We start from the raw sequence: 17,430 nt of genomic DNA on the forward strand, positions 1-17,430 counted from the left end.
AAATAAAATAAAATCTGACATGACTTGGCATTCTTTGGAATTCTGATCGGTTTTATGTACTGGAAAAATAGAAAAGAGAGGTAACTTTGCATTGGGACTTGTGATGCTATACTAATGCAGATCCATATGTTACATGTGGTTACATTTAGCTACCTTCACTTTAAGGGAGTTGTATGGCCACATTTAGATGTGAAAAATAACAGACAGAGAAAACCATTTCTATTCTAACAGTATTTGGGTCATTCTTGAGCTCTGGTAATATTTCAGTCCCACTGACTGATTTTGTATATAAATTGAAATGTCAGTATAATGAATTGAAATAAATATAGAATTAATTTAAACTTTATTATTACAAAATCATATATTATTTTATATGTCCCCAGGCGTTTCAATTCATTTTTACTTGGGAAATTAATATTAAAATGTGCACATAATTGAATGCAAACATACATTTGTGTAATTTTGTTGAGAAAGTATTTTTATCAAATAAATGCATGATTATTGATTAAAATCACACCATGTAGCTCTGTCCTCAGTCTACATGTAACAGGTTGTAAATCTGTGACAGGGTTAAGTTATTTACTTTATTTATGAGTGTTGCATCTAAACAAATTAATAATTGAATATATTATACATTATATATATATACAGCATTCAAAAGTGACCAAAACATCAGCCAGGAAGCATAGGAACTGAGAAGTGGTCTGTAGTCCCCACCTGCAGAACCACTACTTTATTGGGCGTGTCTTGCTAATTGCCTATAATTTCCACATGTTGTCTATTCCATTTGCACAACAGCATGTGAAATGTATTGTCAATCAGTGTAACGGCTTTCTTGTGATGAAGGAGAGTCGGACCAAAATGCAGCGTTGTGATGATTCATGTTATTTTAATAAAGGAAAACCTATACACGGAAAAACTACCAAAATAATGAAAATGTGAAAACCGAAACAGTCCTATCTGGTGCAAACACAGAGACAGGAACATCAGGACAATCACCCACGAAACACTCAAAGAATATGGCTGCCTAAATATGGTTCCCAATCAGAGACAACGATAAACACCTGCCTCTGATTGAGAACCACTTCAGACAGCCATAGACTTAACTAGAACACCCCACAAAGCTACAATCCCAATACCAACACACCACATACAAAAACCCATGCCACACCCTGGCCTGACCAAATAAATGAAGATAAACACAATATATTATGACCAGGGCGTGACAGATCCCCCCCCCCCCCCCTAAGGTGCGGACTCCCGGACGCACATCAAAACAATAGGGAGGGTCCGGGTGGGCGTCTGTCCATGGTGGCGGCTCCGGCGCGGGACGTGGACCCCACTCTATCAATGTCTTAGTCCCTCTTCCTCGCATCCTAGGATAGTCCACCCTCTCCGCCGACCATGGCCTAGTAGTCCTCACCCAGAACCCCACTGGACTGAGGGGCAGCTCGGGACTGAGGGGCAGCTCGGGACTGAGGGGCAGCTCAGGACTGAGGGAAGCTCGGGACTGAGGGAAGCTCAGCACTGAGGGGAAGCCCAGCACTGAAGGGAAGCCCAGCACTGAGAGGAAGCCCAGCACTGAGAGGAAGCCCAGCACTGAGAGGAAGCTCAGCACTGAGTGAAAGCACAGGCAGGTAGTTGGATCCGGCAGATTCTGGCTGGCTGGCGGTTCTGGCAGATCCTGGCTGACTGGCGGATCTGGAAGAGTCTGGTTGACTGGCGGATCTGGAAGAGTCTGGTTGACTGGCGGATCTGGAAGAGTCTGGTTGACTGGCGGATCTGGAAGAGTCTGGTTGACTGGCGGATCTGGAAGAGTCTGGTTGACTGGCAGATCTGGAAGAGTCTGGCTGACTGGCGGATCCTGGCAGACTGGCTGGCTGAACGTCTGGAAGAGTCTGGCTGACTGGCGGATCTGGAAGAGTCTGGCTGACTGCTCTGGACTGACTGGATCTGGAAGAGTCTGGCTGACTGACGGATCTGGAAGAGTCTGGCTGACTGGCGGATCTGGAAGAGTCTGGCTGACTGGCAGATCTGGAATAGTCTGGCTGACTGGCAGATCCTGGCAGACTGACGGATCTGGCTGTTCCATGCTGACTGGTGGCTCTGGCTGCTACATGCTGACTGGCAGCTCTGGCAGCTCCTTGCAGACTGACAGCTCAGGCTGCTCCATGCAGACTGGCAGCGCTGGCTGCGCTGAACAGGCAAGAGACTCCAGCAGCGCTGTAGAGGAGGAAGGCTCTGGCAGCGCTGAACAGGCGGGAGTCTCCGGCAGCGCAGGAGAGGAGAAAGGCTCCGGCAGCGCTGAACAGGCGGGAGGCTCCGGCAGCGCAGGAGAGGAGGAAGGCTCGGGCAGCGCTGAACAGGCGGGAGACTCCGGCAGCGCAGGAGAGGAGAAAGGCTCCGGCAGCGCTGGAGAGGCGAGGCGCACTGTAGACCTGATGCGTGGTGCTGGCACTGGTGGTACTGGGCCGAGGACACGCACAGGAAGCCTGGTGCGGGGAGCTGCCACCGGAGGGCTGGTGTGGAGGTGGTACTGGATAGACCGGACCGTGCAGGCGCACTGGAGCTCTTGAGCACCGAGCCTGCCCAACCTTACCCGGTTGAATGGTCCCGGTCGCCCTGCCAGTGCGGCGAGGTGGAATAGCCCGCACTGGGCTATGCAGGCGAACCGGAGACACCGTGCCTGTTGTGATACAAGGCTGGTGCCATGTAAGCAAGTCGGCCCAAGGAGACGCACTGGGGACCAGATGCGTAGAGCCGGCTTCATGGCACTTGGCTCGACGTCTACACTGCCCTCACTCCAGCCCGGCCGATACGCGGAGCTGGAATGTACCGCACCGGGCTATGCACCCGCACTGGGGACACCGTGCGCTCCAAAGCATAACACGGTGCCTGCCCGGTCTCACTAGCCCCCGGTAAGCACAGGGAGTTTGCACAGGTCTCCTATCTGGCGTAGCCATACTCCCTGTGAGCCACCCCAAGAAATTTTTGGGGCTGACTCGGGCTTCCTTGCCAACCGTGTTCCCTCATATCGCCATTTTAGGCTCCTCTCTCCGGCTGCCTCTGCATCTCCTCGCTGCCTCCACCTGTTCCCATGGAAGGCGATCCCTTCCCCAGCGCCAGGATCTCCTCCCATGTGTAGCAACCCGTGCCATCCAATATATCTTCCCATGTCCAATCCTCATTGCGCCGCTGTTGCTGTTGCCTGTTGTCACGCCGCTTGGTCCTGTTGTGGTGGGTGATTCTGTAACGGCTTTCTTGTGGTGAAGGAGAGTCGGACCAAAATGCAGCGTTGTGATGATTCATGTTATTTTAATAAAGGAAAACCTATACATGGAAAAACTACCAAAATAATGAAAATGTGAAAACCGAAACAGTCCTATCTGGTGCAAACACAGAGACAGGAACATCAGGACAATCACCCACGAAACACTCAAAGAATATGGCTGCCTAAATATGGTTCCCAATCAGAGACAACGATAAACACCTGCCTCTGATTGAGAACCACTTCAGACAGCCATAGACTTAACTAGAACACCCCACTAAGCTACAATCCCAATACCAACACACCACATACAAAAACCCATGCCACACCCTGGCCTGACCAAATAAATGAAGATAAACACAATATATTACGACCAGGGCGTGACAATCAGTGTTGCTTCCTAAGTGGACAGTTTTATTTCACAGAAGTGTGATTGGCTTGGAGTTACATTGTGTTGTTTAAGTGTTCCTCCTTTTTTTTTGAGCAGTGTATAACAATATTTTGGAGGTTATTTTGTTTTCAAAAAAACTAGAGTGACCGATTGCTAATCTGAATAAAGGCCAAAACATTGTATTTCTGTTTTTTAGAGGAGAGAAACCCGTCTGGTGCCAGTTCTCTCACGTGCTCCGCCCTGTGGGACTCCCAATCACAGTCAGATGTGATACATAATAATACATTTTGCTATATTATTTGTTTGGTCTTTTCTGGTGGATTAAACTGAAATTTCAACCAATCACGGCTGTTGTGATACAGCCAACCCTAACTAAGAAATACATTTGATGATAGAATTCTCCCCCTATCCTGCTTCTAGGCAAGTCTATTGTCCAGCTTCTTGCTAATAGCCATAATGGCGCTGTACGACATGACCGTGTGTGTTTTGAAAGAGTGTTTTCCATTTAGCAACAATTTGTTTACCTTCATTAGACAACTTTGTTCCAATATTTCTGTCATTCATTGATATTTATTCCCATAGTAATTTGTTATAGATCCATAACTAAATAAACATCTGCATTTTGAAAGAGTATTTGTATCATTGTTAAAGAAAGCATAAAGATGTTGATGAAGATATACTGTACTGCTGTTTTGAGTTAGAAATGTAACACTTAAGAGCACTTAAGCATGGAATACTTTGCAGGTTGTTCACACCTACAGTAGCCGGGATATAAAGAGTCTATTGTCCTGCTAATTGACCTACAAGTGTTTGAAAACCTGTTTTGAAAATGCCACCAGCTGTCCATCACTACTGTAAACAAAAACACAGCATCTTGGTTACATTCTTTATTTTGACCACATCACAAATCATTTGTATCTACCTTTCCAATTGCTTTTAGAGTTTGGGATTTACAAATGTGCGCTTTTCATATCATTTTTTGTTAAATCCAGTTCGGATTTAAGTATAACTTTTGACTGACTCCTTTAATGAGAGGTCTACTGCTTTAATATTGAATAATATCTGCCCTCCGAATTAATATCTAAGGGGCATTTTTCACACCATTATTAGTTACATTGTTTTAGTTTGAATGTGCAGACAGGCTCTAAGAACAGCGGGAGCGTTTCCCTAGTCAGCGCCATTATGAATGCAATGCCCCTTAAAGTGTTGCTCTGTGCTACCCAGTGGGGTGGGGATCCAACCCCCCTTCCTCCTTCTCCCTTTCCCATAGGGTGTTACAGTGAAAGACAAGAAAGAACCTTTCAGAATGGAAGAGGTGGCTGTTATCGTGAAATAACCTTTTAGAGAGGAAGAGGATGCTGTCTCAATAAAGGTGAAGGAGGAAGACGTTTTGGGAGTGAAAGAGGAGGATACAGAATATCAGATTAACACCAGTGAGTACTGTCTTAAACAAGGGCACAAACTGTTGTTGAACTAATGTGGGGTTTTAAAGCGGCATTCTACTGAAGTTCTACACTAGAATATGTTGTTCAGTACTGTATAAATTGTTTAATTGTCAATCTGTCGTTGGTACATACATTAGATTTTTTGGATCCCTACAAATCTGGATCCCTACAAATCAGCAGGGCCAGACAATCTGGACCCTGTCTTTCTAAATATTATCTGCCGAAATTCTTCCCATCCCTATTACTAGACTGTTCAACCTCTCTTCCTTATCGTCTGAGATCCCCAAAGATTGGAAAGCTGCTGCGGTCAACCCCCTCTTCGAAGGGGGAGACACTCTAGACCCAAACTGTTATAGACCTATATCCATCCTGCCCGACATTTCTAAAATCTTCAAAAGCCAAGTTAACAAACGATCACCGACCAGTTCGAATCCCACCGTACCTTCTCCACTATGCAATCTGGTTTCCGAGCTGGTCATGGGTGCACCTTAGCCACGCTCCAGGTCCTAAACGATATAATATCCGCCATCGATAAAAGACAGTACTGTGCAGCCGTCTTCATCGACCTGGCCAAGGCTATCGACTCTGTCAATCACTGCATTTTTATTGGCAGACTCAATAGCCTTGGCTTCTCAAATGACTTCCTCGCCTGGTTCACCAACTGCTTCTCAGATAGAGTTCAGTGTGTCAAATCGGAGGGCCTGTTCTCCGGACCGTTGGCAGTCTCTATGGGGGTGCCACAGGGTTCAATTCTCGGGCCGACTCTTATCAATGTCGCCCTCTTGCTGCTGGTGACTCTCTGATCCTCCTCTACTCTGACGACACCATTCTGTATACATCTGGCCCTTCTTTGGACACTGTGTTAACAAACCTCGAAACGAGCTTCAATGCCACACAACACTCATTCCGTGGCCTCCAACTGCTTTTAAATGCTAGTAAAACTAAATGCATGCTCTTCAGCCGATTGCTGCCCACACCCGCCTGCCAGACTAGCATCACTACTCTGGACGGTTCTGACCTAGAATATGTGGACAACTACAAATACCTAGGTGTTTGGTTAGACTGTAAACTCTCCTTCCAGACTCACATTAAGCATCTCCAATCCAAAATTACATCTAGAATCGGCTTCCGATTTCGCAAGAAAGCCTCCTTCACACATGCTGCCAAACATACCCTCGTAAAACTGACTATCCTACCGATCTTTGACTTTGGCGAGGTCATTTACAAAATAGCCTCCAACACCCTACTAAGCAAACTGGATGTAGTCTATCACAGTGCCATCCGTTTTGTCACCAAAGCCCCATATACTACCCTACATATTCGTCGCCAAACCCACTGGCTCCAGGTCATCTATAAGCCTTTGCTAGGTAAAGCCCCGCCTTATCTCAGCTCACTGGTCACCAAAGCAACACCCACCCATAGCACACGCTCCAGCAGGTATATTTCACTGGTCATCCCCAAAGCCAACACTTCCTTTGGCTGCCTTTCCTTCCAGTTCTCTGCTGCCAATGACTGTAACTAATTGCAAAAATCACTGAAGCTGGAGTCTTGTATCTCCCTCTCTAACTTTAAGCTTCATCTGTCAGAGCAGCTTACATATCACTGTACCTGTACACAGCCAATCTGTAAATAGCACACCCAACTACTTCATCCCCATATTGTTTTTTATCCTCTTGCTATTTTGCACCCCAGTATCTCTATCTTGCACATCATCATCTGCACATCTATCACTCCAGTGTTAATGCTAAATTGTAATTATTTTGCCTCTATGGCCTATTTATTGCCATACCTCCCTACTCTTCTACATTTGCACACACTGTACATAGATTTTCTATTGTGTTATTGACTGCACATTTGTTTATGTGTAACTCTGTGTTGTTGTTTTTGTCGCACTGCTTTGCTTTATCTTGGCCAGGTCCCAGTTGTAAATGAAAACTTGTTCTCAATTAGCCTTCCTGGTTAAAAAAGGCTAAATAAATACAAATAAAAAAATACCTTCATGAGGTTCTATAGTAGCAAGGATCTGACACCTCCAGAGGGCTTGATGGCTCAATCCACCAGAGGTATGGCTACAACATATACATTGTTTAAAGGCATCTCTGTTCAAGAGATCTGTAATGATGCATGTTGTGGTGATGAACCTTCATGAGGTTCTACTGACTGGACATCACTACACATACGGTGAGTAGAGTGGGGACCTCTGAGCGATGGTCCTGTCTAGACTTGGCACCGTAAAGTATATGAGCTCCATGGTAGTTGGTAGTTGACTAGGTTACCTTTCAGACATGGAAGACAAACGTACTTAGATGTGAAGATGGGAGAGACTATGGCCCTATATAGGAAGTGGAGTCATCTGCTATTAGCTGTTGCTTGACAGATGTTGTTTGATTGGATCTCCCTAGACTCCGCCCCTAACGAGGCTTATAATATCATAGAACAGGGGTTATGTTAGGTAACCTTAAGTTACATGTCCTACTATGCTAATGTCTCTGTATTAAATTGCCCATAACTTTAACACTAGCAGAGATCCTGGAACTAATATACCCTTAAAGTATATTATATTCAACAATATATATAAAAAATTGAAACATTTATATTTTCAATATTTATATTTTCTATATTAATAAATTAATGTAAGAAATGCATGAATGAAATCAAAATACAAGTGAAATACTTACTTACAAGCCCTTAATTAACCAACAATGCAGTTTTAAGAAAAATAAGTGTTATGTATAAAATACAAATAATTTAGGTTAAAGAGCAGCAGTAAAATAACAGTAGCGAGGCTTTATACAGGTAACACCGGCACAGAGTCAATGTGGAGGCCATATACAGGTATTACCGGTACAGAGTCAATGTGGAGGCCATATACAGGAGGTACCAGTACAGAGTCAATGTGGAGGATATATACAGGAGGTACCAGTACATAGTCAATGTGGAGGGTATATACAGGAGGTACCAGTACATAGTCAATGTGGAGGGTATATACAGGAGGTACCAGTACATAGTCAATGTGGAGGGTATATACAGGAGGTACCAGAGTCAATGTGGAGTCAATGTGGAGGGTATATACAGGAGGTACCGGAACAGAGTCAATGTGGAGGGTATATACAGGAGGTACCGGAACAGAGTCAATGTGGAGGCTATATACAGGAGGTACCGGAACAGAGTCAATGTGGAGGCTATATACAGGAGGTACCGGAACATAGTCAATGTGGAGGGTATATACAGGAGGTACCGGAACAGAGTCAATGTGGAGGGTATATACAGGATGTACCGGTACAGAGTCAATGTGGAGGCTATATACAGGAGGTACCGGAACAGAGTCAATGTGGAGGGTATATACAGGAGGTACCGGAAGAGTCAGAGGTATATACAGGATGTGGAGTCAATGTGGAGGCTATATACAGGAGGTACCGGAACAGAGTCAATGTGGAGGCTATATTCAGGAGGTACCAGAACAGAGTCAATGTGCGGGGACACAGGTGAGTCGAGGAAAAATACTACTCCTATTACAGAGCAAGTGGTAAAGATTCATATGACATCCATTGTTGGAGGACTGTAGCATCTAATGATGAAACATGTAGCATCTCCACAGAGGAGCTCTGTCATGATTGTAGCAGGTTTACTAACAAGTTACTTATATTAGCTGTGTTGACTATGACATTACTTTAGCTAATATGGTGACAACGATGTAGGCTGTGTGTAGCAGTTATGAAATGGTTTGGTTTGGAAAGGTTTTAACTCCTGGTCACCTACAGCTGATGTGTTGCGCATTGACGTCCACAAGCGAAGGAAAAAGGTGAGCGAATTGATGTGAGAGGAAATACAACGTGGCAGTTGTGAAAGTGAACTGTGTTTACGCATCATCAGGGGTGAATTCATTCAGCGATTCTGTTGCATGTGATGCATTTGCTCCAATGTTTACAGTATGATTTGTATCGTATAGCGCGTGGCTTTAAGGGAAAAGTATGGTCACATCTAATAAAAACGAATGTGAAAAATTAATAAGAGTATTAACAGAAATGTGTTTTAACACACTACCTATTCGTAGAAGTATTTATTCATCATCCACATATTCATTTTAAGCTTCTACGTCTGTGTACAGGAAAGTATTATTTGTAAGACATAAGAGAAAACATATCTGTTTATTGTTGAATTATTATGACGTTCTTTCCTACACAAAAAGTGTAATAACTATTGTTTCCAAACTGCATTACCCACTCCAGTCAGCTGATGGCGATGGGCGTCTGTCCGTTGATGCTACTTGCGTGACGTATAATGGACTGGACGGGACACTTCTTCAGGAACAACAAGGCGCCAACTCGGTAGCCTGCTAGACAACATAAAACTGAATGATTGATTCTTTAGACCATGTTATTGTCCATTAGCTAATCTCAGTGTTTTAGACACATTTCGGTTGACGTATCTACTGGTGAACTTTAACCTAATGTGCTTGTTCAATTTGTTGTTCAACTTGTTGTTCAATTTGTTAAAGATTGATAGTGAGGTTAGCACTAGGCTAGTCGCTAATGCTAGCTAGGTAGCTAGCTAACATCCCTGACCGTGAGTTCACTAAACTACTCCTCCCTCCCTTGCTAAAGAAGAGGAGGTCTGCTTTACGGAAAAATAATCTTTCAGAATGAAAAAGGAGGAAGAGGAGGCTGTTATAGTGAAAGAAGAGAAAGAACCTTTTAGAGAGGAAGAGGATGCTATCTTAATAAACGTGAAGGAGGAAGACGTTTTGGGAGTGAAAAAGGAGGAGACAGAAGATCCGATTGACACCAGTGAGGACTGTCTTAAAAACAGGGACACAAACTATGCAGTTGTTGAACTAATGTGGGGTTTTGAATGGGCATTCTTACTGTAGGAATTGTTAAATGGTCGATCTGCCATTGGTTCATATACTTTTGGGACTTTTCAATTAGATGTATTGAATTCTCCATGTGGTCGACATTAAAGTTCCCCTCATCTAGTATAACAGTCTTTTAAAATTCAATATGGCTGCGTATGTTCTACTTAAAATATAAAAAAGGTACCCATTTTGTGGAACAACCCTTTTACATTTGCACCACATATTTTTTTTAGGAAATCAAGATGAAAGTGTCCATTTTAGGCCCTTTTTAGACATATTCATGCCTCTTGTAAGACTCTGTGATTGCAATAGAAGATCAGAAGTTTACCATCTGTTTGATGTTCTCATTCACACAGGAGAGAGACATGACTATGATGGATCCTCTGTGGAGCCTCAACAACATCCTGATGCTGACGAGGAAGAGAAGAGTCTCTCCAGATCAGAACACCAGATGGTACAGCTTGGTCTGGTCTAGCATACAGCTTGCTTTATCGGCTTGGGCTGGGTTTCTGTAGAGCACTTTATGACAACAGTGACATCAGCTTCCATAATGATGTGCATCTGTGTCCCCTCTTTATGGTTACCAGGACAACGCTAGCCCTTCCAGCCTCCCGGAGTCCATGTGTCGTGCCTCTCCCGGTCGCACCTTACTGCTGGGTATGAAGAGGTTGTCTGTGCTGCTGGTGGACTGCAGGAAAACAACGGGGCTGAGTGGAACTGTGAGAGGAGGAGAAGAGATGAAAGGATCAGATTTGACTCATCAAAGTAAGTGCTGTAGTTTAGTTTGAACAAATACAATAGATCTGCCCACTGGTATCTGTTACCAGGACAACCAGTGGAGTTCTGTTAGTTGACAGGAAGATAGACTGGTGGATATGGATGTTATGAATATCATAACACTGAAAAAGGATTCTGCCAATGAAAAGAGAGAAAGCAATAGACCATATAAAACCTTGATGAAAGTTAGCTTTAGAGAGAGAATTTCAAGATGATCCAATGTAAGGTGCTTGTTTTACAAAAACTTATCCTTAAAACATTACATTGCCTGTCCCAGTCAACCCCCCCTATCTTTACAAGACTGTTGAACAGGCAAACTAAACTCTAGACACTGTTAATTAATGAACTAATACTGAGGAAAGCTGTGATCAGGTTTATAGGGAAGGACATTCAATAAACACAGCACTTAAAAGGACTGATTGGCTGAGAGAAATTGATGATGATAAAAATATTGTTTGGGCTGTTTTGTTAGACTTCAGTGCGGCTTTTGACATTATCGATCGTAGTCTGCTGCTGAAAAAACGTATGGCTTTACACCCCCTGCTATATTGTGGATAAAGAGTTAAAAAAAAAAACTAACCTTTTATTTAACTAGGCAAGTTGGTTAAGAACAAATTCTTATTTTCAATGACTGCTTAGGACTGCCTTGTTCAGGGGCAGAACGACAGAGTTTTACCATGTCAACTCGGGGATAAGATCCAGCAACCTTTTGGTTACTGGCCTACCGCTCTAACCACTAGGTTACCTGCCGCCCCAGAGCCACCTGTCTAACAGAACACAGAGAGTGTTCTTTAATGGAAGCCTGTACAACAAAATCAAGGTAGAATCAGGAATTCCCCAGGGCAGCTGTTTGGCACCTACCTTTTTCAATCTTTACCAACGACATGCCAACGACATTTGAGTAAAGCCAGTGTGTCTGTATGCGGATGACTCAACACTGTACACGTCAGTTACCACGGAAACTGAAATGACAGCAACACTTACAAAGAGCTGCAGTGAGTTTCAGAATGGGTGTCAAGGAATAAGTCAGTCCTAAATATTTCAGATTACCTTAAATTACATGGCCTACTATGCTAATTCTGTAGCGGTAATTTTAGAGGGGGGTAAGGATAAAGTTTTCTTTGTGCGCCAGGCAGGTATTAACCCTAGTTATTAAAGTTAGTTGAATAGAATCCCTGTAGTGCTGTCCCGAAACAGCTGCAAAACGTGACTAGTGACGTTGTGTGTGTTTTGTGTGACAAAACTGCATATTTGAGAGTGGCCTTTTATTTTCCCCGGCACAAGGTGCACCTGTGTAATAATCAAGCTGTTCAATCAGCTCCTTGATATGCCACACCTGTCAGGTGGAGGGATTATCTTGTCAGAGAATAAATGTTAACTAACTAATGTTAACTAACAGGGATGTAAAAAATTATTGTAGTTACTATCAGTTTGAGGAACATCTTTCCAAATATTTCACTTTATTTTTTACTTTACCCAAAATATGACATCAGCGATAGTCAAAATGTTGAAAATCTGTGAACGTCTAAATAAGAAATTGGGCCATTTAAATAGCAGGTGTCAAACCCTTTCAACAACGGAGAGATTTTACTGATGTGCTTTGTGTCTTCGACTTAAGAACAAGTTTTGGACTTCCACTTAATTACTTATTTACTTATTTTATGTTTAAGGAAGTGTGTACAGTCGTGCCCAAAAGTTTTGAGAATGACACAAATGTTAATTTTCACCAAATCTGCTGCCTCAGTTAGTATGATGGCTATTTGCATATACTCCAGAATGTTATGAAGAGTGTTCTGATGAATTGCAATTAATTGCAAAGTCCCTCTTTTCCATGCAATTGAACTGAGTCCCCCCCAAAACTGGAAGCTTCAAAAGGAGGGTGGTGCTTGGAATCATTGTTCTTCATATGTCACCCACGGTTATCTGCAAGGAAACATGTGCCGTCCTCATTGCTTTGCACAAAAAGGGCTCGGGATCGGGGCACCACCAGTACAGAGCTTGCTCAGGAATGGCAGCAGGCAGGTGTGAGTGCATCTGCACGCACAGTGAAGCGAAGACTTTTGGTGTCAAGAAGGACAGCAAAGAAGCCACTTCTCTCCAGGAAAAACATCAGGGACAGACTGATATTCTGTAAAAGTCACAGGGATTGGACTGCTGAGGACTGGGGTAAAGTCATTTTCTCTGATGAATCCCCTTTCCGATTGTTTGGGGCATCCGGAAAAAAGCTTGTCCGGAGAAGACAACCATCAGTCCTGTGTCATGCCAACAGTAAAGCATCCTGAGACCATTCATGTGTGGGGTTGCTTCTCAGCCAAGGGTGTCGGCTCACTCACAATGTTGCCTAAGAACACAGCCATGAATAAAGAATGGTACCAACACATCCTCCGAGAGCAACTTCTCCCAACCATCTAGGAACAGTTCGGTGACGAACAATGCCTTTTCCAGCATGATGGAGCACCTTGCAATAAGGCAAAAGTGATAATTAAGTGGCTCGGGTAACAAAACGTCAATATTTTGGGTCCATGGCCAGGAAACTCCCCAGACCTTAATCCCATTGAGAACTTGTGGTCAATCATCAAGAGGCGGGTGGACAAACAAAAACCCACAAATTCTGACAAAATCCAAGCATTGCTTATGCAAGAATGGGCTGCCATCAGTCAGGATGTGGCCCAGAATGTTATGAAGAGGATTGCAGAGGGCTTGAAAAAGAAGGTTCAACACTGCAAATATTGACTCTGCATCAACTTCATGTCATTGTAAATAAAAGCCTTTGACACTTATGAAATGCTTGTAATTATACTTCATCATTCCATAGTAACATCTGACTAAAATATCTGAAGACACTGAAGCAGCAAATTTTGTGGAAAGTAATATCTTTCATTCTCAAAACTTTTGGCCATGACTGTAGGTCGCATTCTGTATCATACAGCTATGAAAGTTATATATTTAGAACTACCTGCTCGATTGGAATCCAGTGACGTCTGTGTCTTGAGTGTCCGAGAACTGTTTATTTGTTTGTGTTCTGACTTGTAAAACAGAATGAATGAATAAGTAATGTAACCATTATCAGTAATTACCAGGAAACTCTACAACATTTGTTTTAAAATCACACTAAGATTGTTAAAACTGGTCTTAGGTTATTGAGGGATCTGATTAGGATTTACCCTCATAGTAAGGCCGTTTTATCATGTGGAGGTTTCTTTCGGTCTCTATTTTTCTTTTAAACACTGTCTGTCAGGAGAAAGACCAGACTCAGAGGAACCAGAGCCAGGGATGTCCAAACCAGCAAGAAGACACCAGTGCTCTTACTGTGGCAAGTGTTTTAAGCGGTTAGGGAACCTGAAACGGCACGGGCTAGTACACACAGGGGAGAAGCCATACCACTGCTCCCAGTGTGGAAAGTGTTTCAGCCGGTCAGGGCATCTGAAAAAACATGAAAGAATACACACAGGGGAGAAGCTTTTCTACTGCTCCCAGTGTGGCAAGTGTTTCAGCCAGTCAGGGCATCTGAAAAAACATGAGAGAAGACACACAGGGGAGAAGCCTTTCTCCTGCTCCCAGTGTGGCAAGTGTTTCAGCCAGTCAGGGCATCTGAAAAACCATGAGAGAAGACACACAGGAGAGAAGCCTTACCACTGCTCCCAGTGTGGCAAGTGTTTCGCCCAGTCAGGGGATCTGAAAAAACACGAAAGAATACACACAGGGGAGAAGCCTTTCTACTGCTCCCAGTGTGGCAAGCGTTTCAGCCAGTCAAGGGATCTGAAAAACCATGAGAGAAGACACACAGGGGAGAAGCCTTTCTACTGCTCCCAGTGTGGCAAGCGTTTCAGCCAGTCAGGGGATCTGAAAAACCATGAGAGAAGACACACAGGGGAGAAGCCTTACCACTGCTCCCAGTGTGGCAAGTGTTTCAGCCAGTCAGGGGATCTGAAAAAACATGAAAGAATACACACAGGGGAGAAGCCTTACCACTGCTCCCAGTGTGGCAAGTGTTTCAGCCAGTCAGGGGATCTGAAAAAACATGATAGAATACACACAGGGGAGAAGCCTTACCACTGCTCTCATTGCGGAAAGGGTTTTAACCGGTTAGGGACCCTGAAACAGCACGAGAGAATACACACGGGGGAGAAGCCTTACCACTGCTCCCAGTGTGGCAAGTGTTTCACCCAGTCAGGGGATCTGAAAAAACATGAAAGAATACACACAGGGGAGAAGCCTTACCACTGCTCCCAGTGTGGTAAGTGTTTTAACCGGTCAGGGAGCCTGAAACAACATGAGAGAATACACACAGGAGAGAAGCCTTAACACTGCTCCCAGTGTGGAAGGAGTTTTAACCAGAAAAACAGCCTGAACCAACATGAGAAAATACACAGAGGTGAGATGCATTACCACTCCTCCCAGGGTGCAAAGCATTTGCCCATTTAGGAAGCCTGAAAGAGCATGACACAGAGGAGAAAGCTTACAAAAGCTTAGACTTTGGTAAAACATATTACTCATAACAATCACTTAAACGTCATTAGAGAATCCACACAGGAGAGAGAAATTACTTCTCTTAGCATGTATATTGATATTTCACATCTCATTTTTCTAACAATTCATCAGAGAACATACACAGTGCTCCCGTTGTCTTATATTGTTTGCCTTATAATGTGTTTACCTGTTTTTACCAGATGAAATTGCTTCTTCCAATTATTGATAAACATGTACCTGTTAAGAAACTGACTGTTAGATATGTTAAGGCTCCATGGATTGATGAGGCATTTAAAAACTGTATGTTTGAAAGAGTTGGGGCAAAAGGAGTGGCTAATAAGTCTGGCTGCACATCTGGCTGGCTTACTGCAAATTGAGAAATTATGTGACCAAACTCAACAAAAATAATCAACTTTATTATGAAGCCAAGATCAATTATATAAAGAATGATGGAAAAAAACTTGTAAAAAAACATAATGAAAGAAAAGCAGTGCAAGTTTTGAATTTTGTAAAGTTAGTGTGGGAGAGGTGGGGAAATTGTTATCGATCAATAATGACAAACCTCCTGGCATTGACAACTTAGATGGAAAGCTACTGAGGACGGTAGCTGACTCTATAGCCACTCCTATCTGACATGTTTTTTATATGAGCCTAGAGGAAGGTCTTTGTTCTCTTGCCTGGAGGGAAGCAAAATTAATCCACTACCCAAGAGTGGTAAAGTGGCCTTTACTGGTTCTAACAGCAGACCTATAAGCTTGCTGCCAGCTCTTAGCAAACTGTTGGAAAAAATGGTGTTTTACCAAATGTTATGCTATTTCTCTGTAAACAAAAGAACAACAGACTTTCAGCATGCTTAGAGAGAAGGGCACTCAACATGTACTGCACTGACACAAATGACTGATGATTGGTTGAGAGAAATTGATAACAAGAAGATTGTGGGAGCTCTATTGTTAGATTTCAGTGCAGCCTTTGATATTATTGACCATAACCTGTTGTTTAAGAATGTTTGTGCTATGGCTTTTCAACCTCTGCCATAATGTGGATTCAGAGCTATCTATCTAATAGAACTCAGAGGGTTTTTAATGGAAGCTTCCCTAATGTCAAACATATGAAGTGTGATGTACCGCAGGGCAGCTCTCTAGGCCCTCTACTCTTTTCTATTTTTACCAATGGCCTGCCACTGGCATTAAACAAAGCATGTGTGTCCATGTATGCTGATGATTCAACTATATAAGCACCAGCAACCATAGCTAATGAAGTCACTGAAACCCTTAACAAATAGTTGCAGTCTATTTTGGAATGCGTGGCCAGTAATAAACTGGTCCTGAACATCTCTAAAACTAAGAGCATTGTATTTGGTACAAATCATTCCTCAAGTTCTAGACCTCAGCTGAATCTGGTAATGAATTGTGTGGCTGTTGAACAAGTTGAGGAGACTACATTGCTTGGCATTACCTTAGATTGTAAACTGTCATGGTCAAAACATATAGATTCAATGGTTGTAAAGCTGAGGAGAGGTCTAGCCATAATAAAGAGATGCTCTGCTTTTTTGACACTACTCTCCACAAAGCAAGTTCTGCAGGCTCTAGTTTTGTCTAATCTTGATTATTGTCCAGTCGTGTGGTCCAGTGCTGCAAGGAAAGACCTAGTAAAGCTGCAGCTGGCCCAGAACAGAGCGGCTGTCAGGGTTGTGACTAGGGTGGGAATTCTATGTTCCTTTTTCTGTGTTTTTGTATTTCTTTGTTTTTGGCGGAGTGTGGTTCCTAATCGGAGGCAGCTGTCTATCGTTGTCTCTAATTGGGAATCATACTTAGGCAGCCTTTTTCCACCTGTGTTTTTTGGGTAGTTGTTTTCTGTATAGTTGATTTGTCTTACAGAACTGTTCATTCTTCTCTTTGTTATTTTGTTTGAATGTTTTTTGATTAAATACAAATCATGAACACTTACCACGCTGCGCTTTGGTCCATGCCTTCCGACGAGAAACGTGACAATTGTTTCATGTTTTGTGTTGACCGCAGGAGGGGTAGCTGCTGCTTTTGCAACAGCTAATGTGGATCCTAGTAAAATACCAAATACCAAACTCTGTTATTCTCTCTGAGCTCAGAAATAAAGAATCTTGGTTTGACTTGGACTCCAGCAGATCCTTATATTATAATATCCACTACAACTCACCCACAGATTGCTGTTTCATGATTGTCTCAATGAAGAGTTCCTCATTCCACTT

The 17,430-nt window shown here is 43.2% G+C and overlaps 1 protein-coding gene across 2 annotated transcripts in view; it reads left to right on the forward strand.

Annotated features, from left to right (window-relative positions):
* The window catches only part of LOC135560352 (zinc finger protein OZF-like), a 44,076-nt gene extending 26,745 nt beyond the window's left edge, over positions 1-17,331 (forward strand). Inside the window, exons 5-6 of one of the 2 annotated variants that reach the window (XM_065002239.1) lie at positions 10,081-10,087; positions 14,095-17,331. In XM_065002239.1, the coding sequence (XP_064858311.1) occupies positions 10,081-10,087; positions 14,095-15,041 (954 nt within the window). In that variant the 3' untranslated portion in view covers positions 15,042-17,331. Of the gene's footprint in view, positions 1-10,080; positions 10,088-10,551; positions 10,725-13,974 lie in introns of those variants that run through there. The other variant, XM_065002238.1, reaches the window with a different exon arrangement.
* Positions 17,332-17,430: the final 99 nt, after the last annotated feature.

This window comes from Oncorhynchus nerka, linkage group LG15 (genome assembly GCF_034236695.1).
Source record: "Oncorhynchus nerka isolate Pitt River linkage group LG15, Oner_Uvic_2.0, whole genome shotgun sequence".
NCBI lineage: Eukaryota > Metazoa > Chordata > Actinopteri > Salmoniformes > Salmonidae > Oncorhynchus > Oncorhynchus nerka.